General features: G+C 40.8%; 1 protein-coding gene across 2 annotated transcripts in view; it reads left to right on the forward strand.

Moving 5' to 3' along the window:
• Window positions 1–1,149: 1,149 nt before the first annotated feature.
• Window positions 1,150–24,851, forward strand: part of LOC125337263 (opsin-3-like) — an 88,046-nt gene continuing 64,344 nt past the window's right edge. For both annotated transcript variants that reach the window (XM_048326754.1, XM_048326764.1), the window contains exons 1-2: window positions 1,150–1,434; window positions 5,043–5,814. In XM_048326754.1, coding sequence (XP_048182711.1) covers window positions 5,463–5,814 — 352 coding nt within the window. In that variant the 5' untranslated portion in view covers window positions 1,150–1,434; window positions 5,043–5,462. The remainder of the gene's footprint in view (window positions 1,435–5,042; window positions 5,815–24,851) is intronic.

The raw sequence follows: 24,851 nt of genomic DNA on the forward strand, positions 1-24,851 counted from the left end.
CTAGTTTACAGTAGAATTCTAATCAGCAAAATTGTGATACAGTGTGTTTTCTGAAGATGATGGTATTAGGTATTTTCTTGATTTGTTTCTTAAAAAGTTTTTATTTTATTTAATGAAATAGTTTTAGTTAGGCTGAATTTTGGAACAAAATATTGTTATTAATCCAGCAGGTAATACATATGTGGTCTGCTTAGGCTTCCACTGGGGAAAGATTTTATGAATAAACTTCACAGCACCTTCTTTTTGCTGGACTGTTTTTCTATAACAATAGGTGCACCGGTTTGTCTCTCTTAAAGCCAGGGATGGTGAAAAGTGTGATCAGATAAGATCTAGCTTAGGCAGACTAATATGACTATGATGATCACTCTAACTCTTTAACTTTGATCTACAAATTTAAAAGACTCATTAGAAATTCATCAAGAAGCAGAGCTAAGAGCTGTTCCACAAAGCAAAGTATACTCTAGAATGTTTTTCCCTCAGTGGCTTTATCCAGCAATTCATTCCCCATGGGCACTTTTTTCTCCTGTAGAAAGATTAGAGCAGTAGTTCTCAAAGAGCAGGATAGTAGTAGGCAGTAGTAGTAACAGAAAGACCCAGTACTACATGGTTTTCCAAGCCATATGCTATTTCTGCAATACACCTACATGTTTCTCAGAACATTGGTTTCAGCACACAGTAACCATAGTGCTTGTTCAGTCTGTAAATGCTTAAAATGTAAAGATTTGTGAAAAACGCGGACAAAGCAAATGACTGATAAATTACACACAAGATATGTTTGGTTTTGGTTTTGTCAAGTCAAAACCGCCAAATTTTGACACGTGTTTAAACTATACTCCTGACCGCTGCTGAGCAGGTGTTTATATCCGCTTGCTTAACAAAACCCGAAAAAGTCTTTCCCAGCAGCAAGCGTGAAAACAGTGCCCAGCCCAAGCTTGCTGTGCAGACGTGCGGCGCCACCAGGGATGCCCAGGGGGAGCAGCCCTGGCGCAGGAGGGGCAGCCGGGCTGGGTGCGGGACCGCGGGGCGCTGGGTGCTGCCGCTGGGCGCTGCCGCACCGCCCCGGCGCGGGCGGAGCTGCGGGAGCTGCGCCGGGCGCCGCGGGCGGGAGCGGGACGAGATGCGCCTCGCCGCTCCTATTCTTTGGTTCGGTGAAAGCCATCTGTTTACTCTCCGCCGCCCTCCCGAAGCTGGATGTGCTCGCAGCCCGCCGGGGGGGGGAGAAGGTTGTGGGCGGGCAGGGCGAGCCCGCCGCCTCCATCCCGCGCAGAGGGAGCGCCCTGCGGCTCCGCGGGCCGTCCGCTCTCGGCTGCTGGCCACCGCCGCCCGGGAGGGCAGCCCGGGGTACCGGGGCTCCTGTAGCCGCCGCTCGGGACGTGTTTGCCGGAGACTTGGGTGGCTGTTTTCCCTTTGGGTTGCTGTGGATGAAAGATACAGGTGGGTTTTTCTTCCAGTGTTCTGCGCCACCCTCCCCTCCCAAAGAAGTGTAAAAAAGTTTGTGAAAGAAGAATCCTAAGCGGAGGTTGGCTGGAGAGGCTTTTGCTTGGGGCAGTGTTTAGAAGCCTGGGGTAAGCTTTCAGTGCCCGCTGCCGCCGCCGTCCCGGCTCGGGCTCTGAGACCCTTCTCATGGCTTCAGCCCAACTCGGGAATGGGTCTGTCTCATCTACTCTTAGCACAGACATTTCTGTGCATAAACCCCTCTTTGCACGTAAGAGGGGTTGCCTTAACTTTAAATATACTGGATAAAAGTAGCTTTTTATTTCAAAAGCAGGGGTTTACCAGGCTTAGATTTTCCCCTTGAGTAAATAGTATGGCATTCAAACGTGTGGACTTAATCACATGTGTTCTGTACTTACGCTGTTCTCGTTTCCATGTCTGTCTGTGTCACGAGCGTGACCTGCTGAAATAAGTCTGTTAATCTGCATACAAGAGACTCTTCTACAGACAGGAGGTTTTGGGAGCTAGGAGATACCCAAACATCTGAACCATAGAACCTCCTCTCAGTCTTCTAGCTTAGTGCTAAGAGAGACTTCTCTTTGGATCTCTTGAAATCTTGCAGTGTGTCTTGGAGCATGGGAAAAATAGTCCAGAACAGATGGGAATTCTGACTTCAGTGTAGCGAAGTCCCATGAAGACCCCTAACTTTCAGCTGTGTTTTAAAAGAATTATTTCAGCTGATACCTCTGGTTTTGGATGCTTTCTGTTGAAAACAATTCAGTTTCTCATCTGGAAGATGAGGTTAAATGTATGTCAACTTAAAAATACACTATTCCTGTCATAATTCTGTCAGCAGGTCAAAAAAGTGATTCTTCCTTCATAAAATTTCATCTGGGATTGTCTTTAAAATATTATCCAGGGGGTTTGGTTTTGGTGGGGGTTTTTTTGTTTGTTTGTTTTTTAAGTTGTCATTAGAAATATAAGTTCTTAGATGATGGAAAACCACTATTTTAAAATTGATTTTTATATGAACTGAACAACAGGTTGATTTAGGTTGTGTGGATATGTAAATATAAGGGGATTTTTTTATAGCTCCTTTATATCCCAAAAGAGTAATGTAGATATAATGGAAGAGGGTAATGTAAGCTTTTTTTAATAATATGAAATTTGATTCTATTTATTTTATGCATTTTCTTCAGCTTTTAAATATTTAAAGTGAATTAAGCATCATCTTTGACATGTTGCACAACATTGCAAGAGAAGATGGTAAAGAATCTCCCAGCTGGAAACCTGTGAAGCTAATGTGTTCAATAAGTTACTTGGGAGCAAAGTGAGATGGAAAAAACCAGTTTCACTGCTCAGACTAATGTGGATTGTCAGGTGAAAAAAGAAACCTCTCACTCTCAGTATTAAAGCCTGTGCTCTCAGAAGCTGATCTAACATCTTCTGAAACCTTATTTTCTTCCAAGAGACTACTTCAGAGAAAGTACAAGCAGTGATGGGTGTCTGTTTTGCTGTATCTTTAGACTTTTACTGTCAGAACCAGTTAACAGATGCAGCATTTAATGGCTGGTGACGTTAAATGAACTTTTGGCCCATTTCACCTGGCCATATGTTTTGTATTACTTTGGGTATGTTTTTCATTCCATGTCAACTCTGACAAATTCAAGAGGACAAACTGGATGCTCATTTATTTGTCTTGGATAGAATTGTAGGTTTGATTATTTTGGGGGTTTTTAACATCTTTTGAGAAGCAGAGTTGTCATCTAGTCCAACTCCCCTGCAATGAGCAAGGACATCTTCAACTCAATCAGGTTGTTCAGAGCCCTGTCCAACCTCACCTTGAACACTTTCAGGAATGAGCATCTAACACCTCCCTGGGCAACCTGTTCCAGTGTTTCACCACCCTTGTTGTAAAAAACTTCTTCATTATATCTAAATTGACCCTCCTTTAGTTTAAAACCATTACTCCTTGTCCTATTGCTGCAGGCTCTGCTAAGAAGTTTCTCCCCTTTTTCTAAAGTCCCCTTTAAGTACTGAAAGGCTGCAACAAGGTCTCTCCAGAGCTTTCTCTTCTCCAGGCTGAACAACCCCAACTCTCAGCCTGTTCTCATAGGAGAAATGCCCAGGTGAACATTTTTAAGATTTTGTTTTTGTTCCACTAAATTTTAACTCTGTTCTTTTAAACACAATTAAAATAAATTTAGAGTATATTGATGGTTAGATCCAGTTAGTTTCCTTCTATAACCTGCAACCAGAATTGGGTAGGAGATTTTTTTTTCCAAATTGTAGAAAGAGGACTTCAAAAGTTCTTTCTCTTAGATATGCTACCTGGGACCCTTTCCAACATAAATTACCGTGTACCACCTAAAGGGGGAGGAAAAAATCAGAAAGTATTAGGGTTTCAGATTCTCAGTGACCAAACTGTAGAAGGGCTGTGAAGTGTACATAATTTACTCACTAGAAAAAAAAGTTAAGATAGACTGTATATATTAGACTTCAAAACCACTGCAACATTTAGCACAGTGAATTTGTGAAAGTAGGGAAATAGAAAGACAAAATACTTATTCTAAAAGCTTACCATGACACAAGGATATAAAAGAAGAAAAGCAACTTCTGAATCTTCAGTAAACTGAACTCTCAATTTTCCAGTTGTTAAATACGTATTTTTCTACAAGACAATTTCCAGAAAACAACAGTTAGGAAGAATATAGGAGGTGCTCCATTTTAACATGTGTGCAATCATTCTAGGAGGACACATGGAAGAGAAGCTTTCATATTTTTTTAGTCCAGCAAGCTATGGGTATCATGCCTTTTGCACTGAGGAGTGGGAATTCATATATATATATATATATATATACACACACATATACACACATCTCCATTTTTATGGAAAATTCTGTGCAGAATTTGCATGCAATCACATAGAAGACAGGCTACATTGTTATGCACCCACATTAAGTACTATTGCTTCACAGAGTACACACACAATGCATTCACTTCATGCAGGTAAAATTCATGCCTGTGATAGAGATGTGAGGCTTTGGGTCTCTGGCTGCTTTATAAATAATAAAGGAAGACATCTGTCCACTGGTAAATGTGGGAGGAGAGAAATTGATATCACAGATCTGCAAACCTTTGTAAGCACATGAGAGCTTGAGAGACTGCTTTTGAAATTCTTTCTGGATAAAGAAATACCTTCTCCTTTTCCTAAATTTTTCATCATTTTAATTAAGGTATAGCTAAGAATGAAACTTCACTTGGTGTAGATTGACTTAATGTGGGGGAAGAGAGAGTTCTTCCTCTGGGAAGCTGATGCAAAGATATATTTCACCATGCATTTTCTTACCTCAGTAATGTTGCTAGGAAGGTGCAAATAACCTTCTCCATGTTAAAGTGTGAGCTAGGGAAAAATTGCTTAAAACATCCAAGGAAATATAAACAAACTGATGTTTCTGTTAAAAATCAGAGTGAAAACTGAAAATAATGAGAGATATTTGTTACAGTTCAAAAAGTGAGAAACTGTTTGTAAATGATGTACCTATTTTTTGGTCTTTGTGTGGAAAGAGTTTTTTGGTTTTTACCATTTGTTTTTTCTGTATTTTCAGAAAGACACCCATGGTCAGAGGAAAGGAGGGTAGCTGCCACTGAGAGGGCTGTCCATTTGCTCTGAAGGAGGAGACCATGCTGAAGCATCTTTTTAAGATACCTTCCATTTTGAGCATCAAAAAAGATCATCTGATATTATCCTAGGTTCAAACAAGAAAGGTGAAATTGAGGTAATTGTTCACTTGGTTCCGCTGCCCTGGAGTTACTGCAGAGCAGACCCCTGGAAAGACACAGTGCAGGAAAATACTCCTGTACTGCAGTACAGTGTTTCACACCTGCATAACCATCTAAGAGATAGCTCATCTGAGCAAAGATCACAAGGCTCCTGAGATGATTTGATCTGTGATGGAATGACTTTTCTGGGAAACTGCTGGAGTACTTCAGCAAAGGGCACCCTGTGTCTCTGCCCTCACTGATCCATGACAAAGTCCGAAATGAACCACACTTGGACATCTAACCTGAGCTTTGGTGCACCTGCAGATCCTGCTGAGCCAAAGGCTGGACTCTCACGAAGTGGGCACACAGTTGTGGCTGTTTTTCTTGGATTAATCCTGTTTTTTGGTTTCTTGAATAACTTGATAGTCCTCATCCTCTTCTGCAAGTTTAAAACCCTTCGTAACCCAGTCAACATGCTTCTCCTGAACATCAGCATCAGTGACATGTTAGTGTGCATCTCAGGCACTACCCTCAGTTTTGCATCCAACATCCGTGGCAAATGGATTGGAGGGGACCATGCTTGTAGGTGGTATGGCTTTGTCAATTCCTGCTTTGGTAAGAGTCCACTGATGATTCTTTACTGTTCCTTTTTTAAATACTGGTGCATAAAGCAACTTGATCAGGGAGCTAAATGCTCTTCTGTGGTAAACCGAAGGATACTTTAATTGACTTGTTATGGTCAAGCACAAGTGAAATGCAGTTTAAAACATCTTAAAAAAAGACATTATGAAAGAGTAGCATTGATTTAATAAACATTTCCTAACGTATCTCGTTCTTGAAAACTACTTATTTCTTAAGAGCTAAAAATGGAATCTAAAAAAAGGCAAGCCACTGGAGAGAGTTTAAGTGTATGAACATATATAATACTTCTCTCATTTTCAGGAAAATCTGTGCCATTGCTGAACTACAGGTCCCTCAGTGCATTTTCTGTCATGAACAAAGCCTCCTGAAAGTACTCTATTTACCATTTTTAATTATCACTCAATCTATAATATGAATTCCTCATGTCCCAGATAATGAGTTCTCATCATTAGATGCTTTCTGTTCTGCAAAGCAAAATCTTTATTTTAGAATTACATGCTTGCAGATTCAAGAGCAAATTAAGTTGCAAGAATAGATTTGTCAGAAGTGATGGGAAAAGTATTCAGTGTTCTTTGCAACCATCTTTTGCATTGCTAGATAAAATGTTGTAACTGGACATTTTTTTAATTATTAAAAGAAGATGAAGGACAATGAACATCCTTGAAGGATGAGGCCTGTTGCTTTAAAAGTTGCACCACCAAGCAGTGACCCTTTCTTCATTTATTTCTACATTCATAAAAAGATCCACTAAAGCATAAACTGGCCTGTGGGTGCATATCTAGAAGTGATTCCTCATTTTACCCAGACCACGGGATTTGGCACAGCTGCCTCTTGTTCTGTGTCCTTGCTTTGGTGCCTCCAGGCCACCAGAACAAAACAAGCACGTTCCTGGCTCTTCTCCCACCCTGGATTGCGGCACTTCTTGTGCAGGCCCTTTGACCCAAGAAGTGTTCCCACAGCTCTTACTGTAAAATCAAGTGGTGGATTCAAACACTCGTTCTCTACCTGAATTATAAACACTTTGCTTCCAGTGGTGTGGTCGCTGGTACCTGTCCCTTCCTCAAATGTGTGCTCCGCTGATGATCATTAACTCATTGTGACAGCTTCCTCTGGGAAACTGCTGCTTTGCCCAAAGTGAAGCCTCAGGAGTTAGTAATGCTGCGTAATATAAGAGCACTTACTTTGGCCATCCAAAAATAGACTCCATGGTCAACAGTACCTTGGCTTGTTTTGGTAGGTTGTTTTTAGTTTGGTCTGTGCCGAGCAGAATGACATGTCTTCTTCCAGGTTTCATTTCCATTTTTGTGTGTTTTATGAATTCCAGTATTTCTGTCAGTAGTTTTCTCAGGCAGAAAAAAGGACTATATATTTTTCTCCATCCTTTGAGCTTTCTTTTTTTTATTTACCGGTGGGATGGGAGAATAACATTTGAAGAGAAGTGGGAAAAGAGGTGGGTGTTTAAGGGCTTAGAAAAAGGTATGTTAAAGGTGCCCTTTGAGCCTGATGGCTTCTGTCTGGATACATGTGAGTTACCATCCCAGTGACTGCAGAATTAAACGTGCAAATGGGTAAGTTTCTCCCAGGGTATTCTGCTTGTGGAATAATTCTTCAAATTCAGATCTATATGAATCAGATGCATGGCAGGAGTGCAGATTTCTGTGGTATTTTCATGTGAGAGTTTCTGCTATAACTCTTAAAATTGATTAGGTCATCAATGAACATGCAAGCAAATAGAATGGCAAAACCCAGAATGTCAAATGTGACCTCAGCTCCTCTGAGTGATGTTGGTGCTGTCAGTGTCCTGGGAAGCTGAGGCAGCCTAAATGCAGCTAGTTAGGATACTGTGCACAGTTCATGTCACAGTCTTGCAGCACTCACATTTTTTCTTTCATTAGTGTGTATAAAGGGCATAATGAAGAACTTTGCTTGCAGAGTTATAACTGAAAGATGTTGATTGGGATATAGCATGAGTAAAAGCAAATAGTAGTAGCAGGTTGCCTAAAATTTATGTGTCTTTACAAACAAATTTTATCTGCTGATAAATACCATTATTCATCCTTTAGCTATTCCTAAAAAATCTCATACATTTATTAGCTAAAAAATTAGCTTTCCCCCCTCAGTACCTCATGTCTGATTTTGGCCCATCAAAGATACGAGAAAGGATCGTAGTGCTCAAGATCCAGAATAAAGATGTGTAATAGGAAAGGTAATTAGATGAAGTTCAACATCAAGGTTTGTAAGAGTAAATGCTTCCATACTCTTATCTGTTTGGGTTTTTTTCTCATGGGATAGATGATCCTACTAGGATAAACAACAGTATAGGAACATCATGTGTTACTGATGTTAAGTGTTTAGGGATATGATTTTTGCGTAATTATGGTGGTTCTGGGTTGCTGGTTGGGCTAGATGATCTTGAAGATCTCTAACAAACTTGATGATTCTGTGATGCTCTAAGTTCACTGGCCCCACTAGAATTGCACTTTCTTGTACTAAATGAAGGTATGTACCTTTTTTTTTCCCAGATGCAGTGTTTTTCTAAATCATGAAGAGATTTTAAGTGGGCAGCTAATCTTCATGACTTGGTGATTATTTAATGATGTGTAAAACACACCTAAGCCAAGTTCAAACTGTTAAAATATTTATAAATACAGTTTGTTCTTACAAGTCTTCCAAAAAGATTGTATTTTAAAGGTTATTTTTCCCCCTCCCAGTTGTTTTATGATATGATGAAAGCCTCCTTTATGTTTTAAATCAAATGAAGAGTGAAGGTGTTATCCTTCAGGTCTTTGGCTTGGATGAAACCTGAGACAGTGAAAGTAGGAAGCTGAGATTTTTTTCAAAAGTAAATGCAAGGTGAGAGATCACTCTTTTTTTTTAAAATCATGTGCCTGGGAGGTGATCTGGAAAGCAGATCTGATTCCCCTTCCAGCAGTATCGACAGTACAATGTATGTTGATGTCACTTAGTGTGAAATCAAGTAAGTTATTTACCAGGCAATCCATTGCCTACCCCAGACACTGAAAAACCATGACCCAAGAATGAGCACCAGGGGGTTGCCATGGGCACAATGGAGAAAAATTATGGACAAAGTGTGTTTTTTTGGTTTAATTACTTGCTGCTATCCCTATATCTGCTTTGTGATTTCAAACCATATGTGGAAAGCACAAGGTTTGGAAGCTAATGGGAAATACAGATGCTGATCAATAAGCATGTAATGGAGATTTTAAGGAGAAAATTAAATATTGTGAGATCTGCTATGGAAGTACAATATGTTGGGTCTTGATATGGGGAAACATCAGGAATGGAGCTAGAGGAGAAACAGCATGGTCTGTTCCCTGCATAAATGATTTTACCCTGGTGCTTGTGCTTGTTTGCAGCTCTGTTAAGTAGGTCACTGCAGTGGAAACTGCACACGTCACTGAGTTGGGGAAATGGATGGATTTTTAAAATTTGCTGCCGTTACCCACCACTTCATGGTGGTTTGACAGGCTCATGGTTATACATTTAAGCAGACACGGAAAGTGACAAATGGACAGGATCTATTTTAACAGCTGAATTCTCACTAAACTTTGCAGGCAAGGTGAAAAAAGGATGGTTAAATATATAATGAAATTATTACGCATTAGATTTAAATTTAGGAAAAAAATATATTATTTATTAAAGCACTCCCATAGAGACCACATACACAGGAAGTGATATGCCATCCTAAGATTGTTTGTCTTGCAGTTTTGACCATCTCATGTGTAATCTCTCCAATGTCTTATTAAACACTTCAAACCTCTGGACAGATGAAAACTTTCAGAAAAAACTCATCTTTTCCCAAGATACTTGCACTAACATAAACCTCCCAAACATGTAGACAGGCAGAATTTGAGCTCAGATGACTTCTGGAGTTCATTCTTAGAATCACTACTCTATGCTATGTCAAATCAGGATTAAATATTATATAGATTGATACATACGGGAAAGACAAAGCTGTCTCTGTCTCCAGAAATTCAACACTAGATTCTAATGCTGGAAAAGTTCCAAGGCACATTACTAGCAGGGATATTTCTCTGCCTGTTGAACTCTTAGCTCTTGTTTTCAGGTGTCTGCTGGTTGTTTTCTCTTTCTCAACCTTCATGGTAGTTAAAATACCTGGCAGCTTGCCTGAGAAGTTGTTTCCAATATTTCATTGTAAAAAATGAATTCTGATTAGTGTTGTGTAAAAGATCACCATGCAAGAGGGCCCGGAGATGCCTATTTCATATGAAAGCTGTGTATTCCCATACAGCATCCTGTCAGTCCTGGATGCAGGAGAGGGCCACATTCCTAAACCTATTTGAACCAAAGTAAGGCATGTAGATGTGTCCTTATGTCCATTGATAAACCAAGGTCGTACCTAAATGAGGACTTTAATCTTTTTAGAAGCCCTGTACTCAACTCTATGGGTAGATAAACTTTTCAGTCACATTAAAGCTGTTATTGATTTATTCCTTTGTAAACTGACAGAGAACACAACGAATGAGAAATGGAGCTGCTCGTGATTTTGCTTTAAAGTTCAGCTGCCTCGTGACCTTAAACAAATTATTTTCTTCTTAGTATTTTACCTTGACTTTATATGCTGTGTCTTAGACTCACTGCATTAAAGTAAGGTACTTATATTTAGGGTATAGACTTCCAACGTACTGGAAACTGTTTATGATATGTACTTGAGACCTCAGATGTAATAAATGACTCTTCTGTGAAAAGATACATTTTTTCCACAACTAAAGATACAATCTCACTTGGCTTGATCCTGCAAGAGCTCGTCTGATGTTTTGTGAGCCTCGATGAAGCAAGTACTTGCCTTCCAGTGCAAAACCACTCTTAGCAGCTCCTCACTTGCCCACTGATCATTGATTGCTCCTTTTCCAGTGGGCTTGGGATGGAGTTAAAGGTGATATTTCTATAAATAAAGCTGGTAGCAAACACAGTTAATCAGTAATGCTTAGGAAAACATAGTTCTGCAACAGACCCTAAAAACATTCTCTGTTTGAAGTGCATAGACTCTAATGACAGCAGTCATTGTGACCCATGCAAGCTTTCCTCAGTAGCTGGTCAGTATCAGAAATACTCTGCTGGTTCAAAAAGGAGGAAAAAGGTGCCTGACTCATGGGAATAAGTCAAAAGTGTTTACAGTCCTTTTATCTAAAACAGGAGAAATGCTATCATGACCTTGAGGGCTTTAGTTACTTTAATACAGTGTAACAACTGACAGTTTGTCCTGAATTTTTCTGTGTAATTTCAAGCACCTGATATGCATTATATTTTATCATAAACAAAAATACAAAGGTAGTTATTCAGAAGATATGTAATCCTAATTCCTCTTTTGGCTTCTCCTCTCCAGGAAAACTGAAGTTAGCCTGCTATACTTTTTATTTAAATAACTAATCAATGAGCTAGTGGTACATTATTAAATACACTTCTGAGGCTGTATTTATATGGAAAAAATGAAATGCTCAACCCTTTAGAGACAGATGGGAATCGTCTGACTAAAACCAGACATTTTTCAATCTCCAAAGCTTCTTTTATAATCAATAGAAAACCAAATCTGTACTGCTAGCATGCAAACTGTTCAACATTTGAGATGGTCTCTTTAGGGTGATATGTGTCCTACATGCACCCCTTTATCTCCATGGACTGTGAAAAGAACCCAAGCTCAGGGGTAGATACCTGCTCTGTACCTCTCTGAAGTCATGAGATGACTCTCATTACTTCTTTTGTCTTTCTGGAATTTTCTTACTTTTGCTTATAATTCCCTCCCCACTTCAGTATCCTCTTCCAGGATGTTTCCACAAACTTCTATCTCCTATAGGCATTAAACACTGTACAAAGTTGAAATCACTTAGAATGGTTGTGCAAGAGTGAGCATTTTTAAGATGTGTGTTGTGTTTCCATGAAGAGGTGCCCTAGTCCTCTATCCAATTTTACAATCCTGAATACATCATGTAGGGAAAATGCTGTCTGCTCTTTCTACAGGTAATTTGTAGAGTATGAGTACTGGGCTTCTGCATTCATTTTACATGCTTGAAGCGGAGAGACAACTTGGGCAAAAGTTTTGGAAAACGTGATAAAGAAGGGATCATGCCATGCAAAGAAAGTGGAAATGGAAGACCTAATGCTGTACATTCAATGTTATTCCTGAAACCAGAGACTTCTCTGTGGTAGGCACTTTAACACCTGTTTGAAGGAAGAGAAGATTTTGCCTTCTTTACAGCAGAGTATCACCGAGGTGTGTGCTGGGCTGGAGATGAAGCACTGCACAGCCCCTTGCTCAAGCCCTCCTCTCTTCTCCCCTCACCGTGGTGGAATGGGGAGGAGAATCAAAGTAAAACTTTTTTGTAGAGATGAGAACGGTAATAATTGAAAATAAAGTAAAATACAATACTTTGTAAATAATAATAATGATGATAATAAAAAGGGGGGGGAAATTGCTGCACAATGCAGTTTCTCACCACCTGCTGACTAAAGTCAGACTCCCTCCTTTTTCCAAAACCCACACCAGCTGCCCTTCTAGGTAACTCCCCTCAGTTTATATACGGGGCATGATGTTCTCTGGTCTGGAATATCCATGTGGTTAGGCCACCTGTTCCAGCTATGCTACCTCACGGTTTCTTTTGTGTACCTCCTCACTGGCAGATGTGTTATCAACCCCATTCTCATTCCAAATACAAAACACAGTATGACAGCTACTGAGAAGAAATTAACTCTACCCTAGCTGAAAAGCAGGGCAGCGTCATTCAATTTACCCATTTATAAGGTGTCACAGATTATGGGTGTTGGTGCTAACGGCATTAAGATCCTGGTACACAGCAGGTGTCTGTAGTAGCAGCCATGGTTGCTTCTCCTTTCCCTGGTCTGGGTAGCTCCAGCTGGGCCTCATCTGCACACCAGACTGCAGTAGTGGAGTGTACCAGAACCCCCACACTGCCCTCCTCCTCCCCTCTCTCATCTTTCATCACAGCAGAAATTCAAGCAATGGCTCAAACAGGAGTTGGAGAGTGCTCTGAAAACATCTTCAGGTACCCTCAGCTTGTACCAGCAGCCACGTGTAGGTGGAAACATTTTTTCCCTTAGCTGCCATCCTTAATGTTTTCTGTCATGTTTTGTTATATGGTCTAGAATCTATAGTCCATTTTCCTAATGCCTGTACAAAAGAAGACATCAACAAAAAAATGCAGAGGTACCAACAGCGGGCAGCCATGCCTGCAGCACAGTCGCATACTTTTGGTCCTGTGTTATGGCCATGCATTGCAGAATGCTGGAGATTTTATGCAAAGAGATACACAAACAACATCAGTTCGCATGGACACCTCGAACAGGAGCTTAAAGGATAATTCTCACAGAATTATCCTGATGGTGAATTGAGTCTGAAAGGTCATGGCTATAAGCTCTGCTGGAGATGATGAAACAGCATTTCTGTCAGAGTTCAAGTTTAATCATTGGCATTTCCAGGCCCTTTTCCCTAATCCTGGGTCACGGCATGAACCCTGACAATGCTATGCCTGATGTTGGTTTTCTTTTAATTTAGGAAAAGGCAGAAACCATCTCAGTTGGTAGTCAAGTCACACACGTGTGAAAAAATACGTCATTAAAATATAGCTGGCTTTTTGGTCCCTCAGTGGGTATAATGAAATAAAATAGAGCCCAGTAAATAAGCAATACTCAATCAAAAAAACACATTAGAGAGCAATGGACTTCGCTTGTGAAGGGCTATAAAATCATATTATTTTTAGCTATGTGTTTAATAATCTCTAGGAACTGTTAAGACCATCTGCATGCTGACACATCTGAACAGAATTCAGTATTTTTGGAAAACTTTTAAGCTTCTTTTGTAGCCCCTGAAATATACAAGGGAGAGGATATTATCTTTGGATGTTCAAATCCAAGTTATATACCTAGTGACATTTTCTTAACCCATGACATTCATTTTCTATGTCTCTTTCTTTTTAGGAAGCATTTAAACAGGGTCTTCCAGTCCAGTAAGGAAATGAAAGTTACAGAATTTTCAATGATAAAAAGGATACAGAACCATTGCATAGTTCAAAATAATGACTCCATAATAGGTGATAACTATAAAGTTCGTTTTCTCCCCTGTTTTCTCAGCTGTGGCAAATACTTCATACTTAAAAATAATCATTAGGGTTTAGATTTTCTTTTCTTTGCTTGGGGCTTTTTTATTTTAGTGATTCTGCTACCTTTCTAGTTAAAAAAGTATATTAACTGAGAAAATAATTTTGTTAAATTGGTGTGCTGACACTAAAACAGAAAAATAAGTTTCTTTGAAAGTTGAAACTATTCTGATTACATTTGCATTTTTCTACATATCAACACTAGCTGAGAAACTGCTTCTGAAACTGAAGATTCAGTAATGTCAATGAACTACAGCCTCTACTGATTTGCAGACCACTTATTGCTTCTGTGGATTTCTCAGCTAACATGATTCAATACTTAAATAATCCAAATGCCTCCCATTACTGGGTGATTTGTGGATTTGGTTTTGTTATGGGTCATTTGGGTTTTTTTTAAACCTAACTCAAAATTACCTCTGTGTGCTATAAATTTTCCTGTAATTGATACAGTCAGGAGAAACATTCGGAATCTGCAGACAACAAATGCGAGGGAGCAGCACTCCAAGTAGGCATTTCCTCTCTGTGACATCCCCCCATCCCATTTCTGTGAGATGTCCCTGTGCTTTCCCTCCTGAGCAGTGTGGGACCTGGTTGCCCCTCTCTCCCCTCAATGCTGTGCTGGCCCAGTGTGGATCAGGGGATGCAATCAGAGGATCACCCTATGCAAGGGTGAAACCTCGGTTCCCTGGGGCTGCTTGGCACCCCAGGCCTCTCTCCACGGTCTCCAGATGGTAATGCCTCTAAGCAAGGTCACCTGGGTACCATCTTTTCTACTGTTGTGCCAGACTTCCCCTGCTTCAGCTGAAGGTCTCTCGTGCCAGCTATCAGCATCAGGCTCAATTGCTCTGGGATATTTCAGCCAAGTCATCTTCAGAACACGATGTAAAATTATGTTACTTCTCCTATTTGTAGTTTTTAAAACCTGTTTCACAGAAGATGCCAATATGATGGAAGTCTCATCCTGTGGCCAGATACAAACTTCTACTGCTCCTTAAGAAAGAGTAGCAGGCCCAAAGCAAAAGGCTAGTGACTCACGGGGCTAAACTGGAAAACTTTACATATATTTCACAGTGTTTTATTAGAGGCAGACATTCACTACCTGCTAATTTTCTAGTGTTGTTTTTCAATTATATCTTCTATTGTTTCTTTCTCCTGGTACTATTTTTTATTGTTTCTATTTGTTTCACTAATGCAATTAAGAGCAGAAATAGTAGATAACTACAAGCAAGGAGGAGTCAAAGTCAACAGGCTTCCGATGAAACAAAAGAAGGATACTTTTTTATGTTGAATTAATTTTGTAGAGATTTATAACAGTAGAAATTTGTTCAGGGCCAAATGACTATCAGAAAACAAAGTATCAAAAAGCAGACTTGATTGTAAAAAATTTTCATAAGGAATACAAATCAACAGCAATGTAAAACTTTGCTTAGATTAGGACTTTAGTAATTCCTAAAATTCAAAACCATTAGTTAATTCACATATATGGCATTTTATTGCTTAAGATCTAAGTGTTGTCTGAGTCTAGTACAGACCTCTGAGTACTGGAATAGCACATTGACATCTGGCAAGATTTGCTTTCAGCTAAGAAATGGTATGAACTTTACGAAACCATAGATAATCCCGTTTAACTTGACTTTATGAGAATTTTAGGATGTGCAATAGTTAGACTTAATCCTTATGTGCATGTGCACACTGAAGCATTATTGTTGTCCAGACTTACAGTTTGGGGGTTATTTGTGTTCTGTGTTCAGGCTGTTTATGGAGTTACCAGGGGACCTCTTTAGACTGACACGTTTAATCACCCTAATGAAATTAGGCAAGCTGTTTGGGCACTGCCCAGCAGGCAGCCCGAGGCAGAGCAGGTCAGGTACTGCTCTCCCCTTCACTGCTGGCAGCGGAGCAAGCACTGCGGGGGAGGTTGATGGCCATCCCTGTGCCTGATCCGTCTGCCTCAGTGTGAGCTCAGCAGTTGATTAGAAACAGTTACAGGGTAGGAGTTAATACGGTAGCGATGAGAAGTTACAAATTCTGCCTCTCAGTGAAAGAGTGGAGTTTGTACCTGGTATTTGCATGTATATTGTGTATATGTTCTGTACGCTGACTGTGGTGCCCCAAGCAACTCTTCTGCATGCAAGTCTTTGTAACAAATCCCAGCAGTTTGCCCTAGTTTATCCAAACTTCTAAATTTTGCTCTGTTTGCTCTGCACAATTTTCAGCGAAAAAACGTGTGGCAGCGTAAGAGGGCCAAGGTTCAGCAGTGGCTGCAGGAATTTGTTGAGAATTGCTTTACTATGCATACTTCTTAAAATTGAAAATGTATTTCTATTTAATATCCTTGAGAGAGGCAAAGATGGCATCACAGGAGTAGGATAAAAGGCTGCTAGATAAATATGCCAGTGAGGATTTATATAGACATTTTCTAATGGGTAGAAAGCAGGTTATGAGACAAGACAAAGCCTTAGCTTAATATACTTTGAGATAAGAGCAGTAGACGTATCACCATCTGGTTTGCTTCATGTAACAGTTTTTCTCCATTGGTCAGTGCACCAAGGGGTGTTTAACAAGGAATTTGAGAATGAGTAGGAGTTTTACAAGTAAATATCTTTCCTAGGGTTGTGGGCACTCACACCTCTGGAAAAGAAATACTGATAGCAGATACAAGCAGGTATTGGCCTCTTACTGCACTGTAATTGTTTTCTCTTATAATTTCAATAACTAAATAATGGTTATGCCTTGCAAAGGTTGTGTGTGTGATTGCCAAGTATATGCCTAGCTGTTCTACAATACTAAACTTAAACTTGGGATAATTTTCAGCATCCAGTGATATTTTTCCAATACGTAGTTGCACAGCCTGTGATTTGTGGTGTAGAAACATCTTCCCTGAAGTAGTACTTTTGAATCTCATAGGTCTTCCTGCATTTATCCCCCATTCCACTTGCTCTCAGGAAACCTGCAAAATTTTGGTATACACAATATAATATATCAAGGAATTCCACTTATTAAATACGTACTATGCAAAGAGAAGTACCTTCTCCTGTTTGTTTATTCTGAGTCTGCAACTTGATGATTTAATTTGAAAACCCACTTATTGTAATATAAGAAACACTAATCTTTCCCTGTCTACCTTTTCAACTTTCCTCTTTCTTTTCTCTGTTTTCTCTAATAAGTCCTGTTGTTTGATTTTCTAAATGCTGATGAACACTGCTGCAATGGAAGTGGTTTGTGTAAAGTTCTCTATCATAACTCTCTTTGCAGAGCAGTAAGTCAGAAACAACTGCCTGGTATTTAAAGCCAGGTCTGTTTTCCTCCACATGTGGCAGTTTATATCAGTACTGCATTTCATCTGCTCAATGGTTCAGTTTCATGTGGTTGTGCTGCAGTACTTCACAGTCAGTTTTTGTTGATTTGAGTTATTCTGTATAGTGTGATCAGAAAACTTGCCACTTTTTTCCATCTTTTCCAGATCATTTATTAATGTGATGAATAGCCCAGGGCCTAGCACAGATCCATGGGGAACTTTCCTGTCCACAGTTTCCACTAAGAAAACTAATTTTTTTTTCTCCTGTTTTTTTATTTCATATCTTTATTTAATTATTTATCCACATGAAGATTTCTGTTATTGGAAGGCAGCTTACTATCTGTACTAGTTTGAAAACAAACCAGTGGGAGGCACCAAGTCAGAATAACAATTTAATGGAAATTAAAGAAAAGGGGAAAAAAAAAGGTAAAAGAAAACACTGTCAAACTGACAGAGTCAAGGTACAACCTGACACCCTGTTAGGCAGGGTGGTGGTAGCAGTCTGGTAGAATGGTGGCTGCAGTCCTCTGAAGCAGTGATCCTGTAGTAAAACAGTCTGCTCTTCCTCAGGAAGTCCAGTGGTGGCTGTGTAGCTCTTGTCCTCTGGAAATCCAGTGGGAAGCCAGTGTCTCTGGTGTTCAGCCTCAGCTTATATCCACGATGGGATGCTTGGTTCCTCCCTCTGGGTGGAGCATCTCACAATGGGGTAATGAGTCATGAGGCCAAGTGTTGATTAGGCTCATTAACAGGAGATAGTCCGGAGGGAGTTATCTCTGAGTCAGGCGGCAGGATAATGATGGGCAATTAACAGAAAGATAGTCTGGGGGGAGGAGGCAAGGAAACACTGCCCCACCTGATTTCAACAGCTGATGGGGATGGTAATAGAATACACTGCAACCCAGGACACTATCCTTAAGAGCCTTTGGACTAGTCAAAGTTGTTTGAAAATCCAAGTAGGCATCACCTCCATCTGCACGGTGCTGTCAAGGACCTCTGATGAATTGGTAAGGTGTGTCTTCCCTCCATGATAGCCATACTTGTCCCAAAATGTCATACATCCACTATAACATCTTCTAGTGCAGTTTCCACCCATCTATTCACTGCTGCAGATTAGACTCACTGGTTGGGTGAAATGTACTGCAAAGGATTTCTGTCTGCATCAGTTATATCTAATTTCTTAATGGATGTAGCAAGAGATCTCCTCTTTGAGGTCCTTTGGAGGGGTTAAGGAATGGGTTAAGCAATGGGGAATACTGCTTCTCCTCGCCACACATCCTTCATCCATCACAGTGATCTTGGATAGAGACAGGAGAAGCCTTCTCTGGTGTTTCATTTCACCTGCACACCATGTGAGATTGTGTGGTTGTGAAATTGCACAAGGAACTCTTGGCCCAAAGGCAGTGTAAAGCCTGGTCAACATATTTTGAGACTGCATTCATAGTATCAGATATGACTATTTATTGACCAGATAATATCTAATTAGCATAAAAACATTTTGACCACTAGACCTTATGACAAACTTGACTAAGAAGAGTTAGTATTTTTAGTGTGTTCCACCCCTAGGAATGGTAACTGCCAAAGAAACCCCCCAGATTATAGAAAATCTCTAGAAATATACTCTTATTATTAAAAATAAGCAGTTGGATTCAGTGAAAAAGGAAGAGCTCACTGGAAGGAAGTTGGCTGTGTGCTCTGGTGGACACGTGGATCATCAGCTAGCAGATGTCATTTCACCTTTTATATGTCCCACGCACAGAAACCCCCTGAGACTGCATGTTATGTGTTACGTCTGTGCACATCCTCAGCATGAAGGAAGGTCCTGGGGATGCCCCCACGTTTCAAAAGGAGCAGTCCTGGCAGGAGGTGGGGGGCCTGCAGGATGGTGTGGGCATGGAGATGCAGCAGTGAACCCGACTGCCCTGAGAGCATCCTCCTGTTATGCCGGCGCTGTACATCCACGTCTGCTTTTCTCCTGAGATGCTGCTGTGCAGGAGCTCCATCTAGTGCTGACATTTCTTATTCCAATTCCCTACGGCGGCAGAGTAAATACACTGATACAGAGGCAGCCAAGTCAGGAAGGTGAATTTGCCAGGGCCAGCCTGCTTTCCAGAATGCAGAGGGCTCCTGCATAACATACATAAAGTGAGACAGAAGAGAATGTTCGGGGATATTTTTGGACTGTGTTGGTATCGTTGAGATGCAAAAGGGAATTCTTTGCTCTATTTATGCCACTGGGAGTTTGTTGTTTGGATGGATAGGCATATTAATAACATCGCAGAAAAATAAAGTAGTACCCAGTGATGCATGTTAAGTCACCAGATACAGCCAGGAATTAAGATCTCCTTTAAAGCACAAAATAAACACATTTAAAAATTCAGCAAAGGAGGAGGAAAGAAAGAGGAAAAACCCAAGAGATTTCTTTCCTATTCAAAGTAATACATGCTGTCTATATTGAAGATACCACCAAACACAAAGGAAAGGGTATGTTGTACAAAGGATGGAACACAGAAATGACCACTGAGAAAAGAGCAAGGAAGATTTACTGAGCAGGACCAGTAATGCTTGTGGTCAGATTTGTCACAGCAGGGTTGGATCCAGCAGTGATTTCTCAGTGATTTCTTTCAAAGTGCAAAGTTCAACTGTGACTTCCATTAGAATTAGAAGCAGGAAGATAATTCTTTGGAGAAAGGAATGATTGCCTGTTCTAATGGGCTCATGATTCCAAGTCATCTTAGCAAAAGAGAACAGGCATTAGATAAATGGCAACTGGTGCATTTATTTCTATTCAAAGCTAGCGGTTGATATCTGAGGTAGCCTGTATTTGGAAAGTGGTTGTAACTGCTAATGTTCAGCAAATGAGTGTAGGAAATTTTTTCTCAATTACAAATAAGTAGAAATGTTTTTAATGTCTTAAAAATCAAAAGTAAATTGTGCTCTGATCACTAATATGTGGGAGCAGCTAGAATAAGAGTCACCAAATGAAAGAATATTTGATGATTTTGACCATTTATTCTGTGTTTATCATACAAATATTTAATAGGCATATCCAAATAAAGCCAGTAGTATTTTGGAAGCACATCTCATTCTCATCCATTTCTGTCAGTTTTTGAGGCATCCACGCACTCCTCTGCAGTTCATATCCTTTATATTAGCCCTGAACTTATCAGGAGTTGTTATAGTCACACTGTGGTTTTGCTAAATCATAAAATGTTCCGCTGTGATTTGTTTATTCAGGAAAGCCAGGCTAGTACTGGTTGGTTGTCCGCCAAGACCAGTCCTCACTTGGAGTCTATTCATCTTAACTGTGAAATGTGTTCTAGGGTCAGCAGGCTTTCTTTTTAACTCTGGAAACGTTTGGGGTCTTCTGCCAAAATCTGCTGGCAGGTGGATGTGGGCTCATAAAATATGTATCTCCTTTTTTTGTTTGGGACAGAAAAGGAAGAAGTGGACAAAATTCTGGGTATTAGTGAAGACAGAACAGTAGCCATATATGTTTGCCAATCTCCAGACCTGTTTGAATCCCTTCTGAATATTAATTTGTAATTCTCATCTCAAAAAATGAAAAAAACTCCAAACACCAAAACCCCAACCCCACCAACAAAAACTGAAACCTTTGATTATAATTTTTTGTGAAATCTCATATGCACAATCTCTCACATGTTTCTCTCTCAGATTTGCTCATTTTATGCTACCTTCCCACTAGCCCTACTGGCTATGGAAGTTGCTATCTAACTTAACTGCATTTTATCAATTTAACTGAATTTCTTTTATTCCGGGTTGCCTATCCCAGATTTCACAGGGCTATCAACATTTTCACTGCCACTTTTTGGCAATTCCAGTATCATGAAAAAAGAGATGTAACCTGCAGAACCTCACTGGAGACTGTATATGACATAGGTTTTTCCCTATCTTGGCTGTAGCAATGAAATGTGTGTTATGAGACTCAGAGCTAGAAGGCAAAATGGAATTCTAATTTTTATTTAAACAATTAACAAGTTTTGTTATTTTTTCCTCTGTGATAGTGTGACTTAATAGTTTTTCATATTTTACTCAAGTGCATATGCTATGAGAAAACCAGGTCAACAGATCAGTGAGTCAGCTTTTGAAAGTTTCTATCATTATAACACTCTTACTTCCTCACCGCAAAGAAATCTCTGATGGCAGCAATTACTATAGTGATTATCACTGTATTTTTGTGGAAGAAATGTATTGATTTTAATGGAAGCAGAGCCCAATAATTTTACTTATCAGTATTAACATTAACTGGTGCATAAAAAATGGAAACAAAGGTGATGATAGAATGCATTGCTCTCATGAAGTCTTTGATGCTGTGGCAGTTATTAGGTAAGACACTTTGGCCCAGAGCAACAAAATTGCTCCTGAAGAATAAGCAACCATTAGAAAAAGAAATTGTTTCCCTTTTTTTAACCTCTTGCTTCTTCTAAACCTCTCTTGTGAATACTAGACCTACAAATTGTATTTCATTCATAGTCCCTGGCAGATGATACTAAGATATGTTTTCAGAAAGATACAGAAGTACAAATATGTTGGAAAGGTCATGACTTTTAAGTTGCTTAAATTGTTTATGTTTCATTTTCATGTGTGGAATGTTTTATTTCTGTAGACAACTAACAGAAAGATTCTCTTTTTTATTCAGGAAAGTTATTCCCTTGAAAACAGCACTGAGTCACTGATCAAACTAGTTTTGTATAATTCAATAACATATTTATGTAACATCATTCAGTAGCACAACTTGGAATTAAACTCAAAACTTTAAATTTGAGGTATTAAGAGACTTCGTTTGAAGAGAGCTGTTTCTTACTGCTGTTCTTCTGTGTTTAAATTTAAGTCCTTGGGCAAGTATGATGAAAGGTGTCATCCAGAAGAAACAGCAGAAGAATACCTCAGCATAGGGTTCCCCAATATTCCCAACTTGGGGTGCATCTCCATTTTATCTCCATCTTACAGTGCCACAGAGCTTTTTAGCATATTTTCCAGCTAATGGAAGAGCAGATGTAGCAGCTGGAAACTGAGGGACTAGAAAGAAGGGAACATAGCTGTGTTAGGACACATAACTTTTCTGAGAGACCTACCTGTTGCTCATGTTAGGTATTTACCAGCAGAGCAGTAAGTGGAGACCAGAGCATGCCTCTTCCATCCCTGCTGATGTCCTTCCAGCACTGTGCTCTTCTTTGCTCGCTGCCTCTCTGAGTTCACTGCTCGCCACTGCACAGTGGCCTGACTTCAAAAGGAAAGGCACAACTTCAGGCAGGTCCCAGCCTGCCAGCTGCTTGTTCACACTCCTCTTGCACTTCCAGCTGCATGATGTCCTTCCCAGGTGTCCTGGCTGTAGAGAGGGAGTGGAGCTCAGCACCATGTGGATGTGGCCAGGTTGCTGTTCCATACCACGCACATCATCACTGCAGGCATGGTTTCGGGGGGAAGAAAAGATGAGCGTGCCCCTGGAAGTGTGTCATTTTGTTTCACTCTTCACTGGGGGGCATTGCTGGGATCAGCCCTGTGGACCTTGTCCTCTGTTGTCACTGCCTGTCCCCTTTCCACTTCCTCCAAGACACATCCTGGAGTTGTCGTTCTGAAAAAGTGGCAGCCTTGGCTCCAAGACATTGTGCTGAAAAGTAGCACCTGTGCAGGAAGCACCTGCAGGGAACAGAAGGGCAGAGGGGAGCCTGGTCCCAGCCAAGCTGAGCCTAAAGGTGCTGAATGGAGCCAGGTGGAGCAGGGTGGAACAGTTCTAGGTGGCCATGCTACATGGAATTTAACCAGTAGAGCACAGCAATCTGGAAAAAAAAAAAAAAAAACCAGGCATCACAGCACATACTATCCAGCTTTTGGGAGATTTGTCCATCATGGTTTTCATTGTATCAGGCTTGGGAACACGAGTGCTGAGTGCAGGAAGCGTCCACCATCTTTTCTTTGTCTGGAGGAACCATCTCTGGCACTGAGCATGGGAACAGCCACCATCCTGGCTTTGTCTTAGCGGCCACACAGAACTAAGCTGAGGTGATGAGCAACTTCTTGTGTGTAAAGCACCTTCTCTTTTCGTATACTTTTGTTATTAATATTGCTGCTATTACTGTGCTTTTCTTATTTCATTGCTGTTTGCTTTCAATAAATTATTATCTCGAGCCATAGTCTCTTTGTCCCTCTCTTGCCAGAAGGGTGGGAGGAAGAGGAGTGGCTTATTTGGAGTTTCATTTCTGGCTGGTGTTAAATTACCACACCAGGATATTATGTGAAAGCTGTCCCACAAGAATGGGTACTACATGCACACACATACAGGAATGGAGTCTTGTCATGCATGACATCACTATTTTCTCTTCATTCATCAACACATTCAAGTGGCAATGGCCGGAGTTGCTGTTGGTTAACCTCTGCCACTGGCAGACCCCTCTGGAGTAATTAGAGGGTGCTGCAGGTGCCATGTGGGAACTTAGTCACACTTACTATTCCCTCGATTTCCCCTCTGCATTTTGTACATGGCTGGTAGATGGTCTGCACCCCCAGGGTTGCTCAGCTTGCACCACCCTGCCATGGGGCTCAGCCACAGAACAGCCAGGCACACTCTGGTTCCACGCCTTGCACCAGGCTCAGCTGCATTTTGTCCTGTCTCCATCTCAGTAGCTGAGTTTGGGCTGGACATGGGTTGCAGTGGTACTGGGACATGTATGGACTTGCTGGGGAGTTACTGAGGTTGGTGCAGATGATGCAGGGAGGGAAAGGTCTGTAAATGCCTGAAGACAGCGCAGCAGAAGAGCGAGAACAGCTTGTGCAGGTAACAAAGAATGCTGTTTCTAGCAGTAAAACATACCGACTGGCCCAAACCTGAAGGACTAGGTGCTGATAGTAACAGTGTGACAACCCATGGGTGGAGGATCCTGCACCCACTGAGAGGAGTAGGGCCTCAAGGGTACAGCATGATACAGCTGCCATTTCTTTCCATGGTAGCTCACCGTGAAAGAAATGGTGCTGGTGCAGGTGAGCACCTTCCAGGCAGACGTGCTTTCCAGAGGAGGAAATGCCAACAGGGAGCAGCAGTCTTGCCTCAGACATACAATGTTAGTATGGGCATTTGTAAGCAATGGAGGATTTCATGACACTGGACTTCTGAAGCATATAAAGGCTCTATCCAAAACCCAGTTTGTTGCCAGGGAGGTACCTGTAAGCAGGGGGTTTTATGAACTGGTAGCTGGAGTCTCTTGTTCTCTCTGTTGAGCAGAAGAAATTCTGGACAGACCTCTTAAGCACAGACCTTGTGGGTCTGTGGGTGTGAGAGTGTGAGTGAATGAAAACTATGAGACAATGCCTGTGAGTGGGTAAAATCAACCTTCACAGAGGTTGAGTGTGGCAAACCTATCTTGGGTTTTTGCAAACCCTTGGATTTAGTTTTTCTCCATTAATTTCTTGTTGAAGAAGGTGCTATTGCATCCCTCCACGCTCAGTCTGCCTAAGGTTACTTGTGTCTTCTTTTCATTGCCCCTGGTCCTTGATAACTGGAACATAGTGCAGGATTCCCTTACAACATGCAACCAGGGCCTCTC

Source organism: Corvus hawaiiensis, chromosome 2 (genome assembly GCF_020740725.1).
Source record: "Corvus hawaiiensis isolate bCorHaw1 chromosome 2, bCorHaw1.pri.cur, whole genome shotgun sequence".
Lineage (NCBI taxonomy): Eukaryota > Metazoa > Chordata > Aves > Passeriformes > Corvidae > Corvus > Corvus hawaiiensis.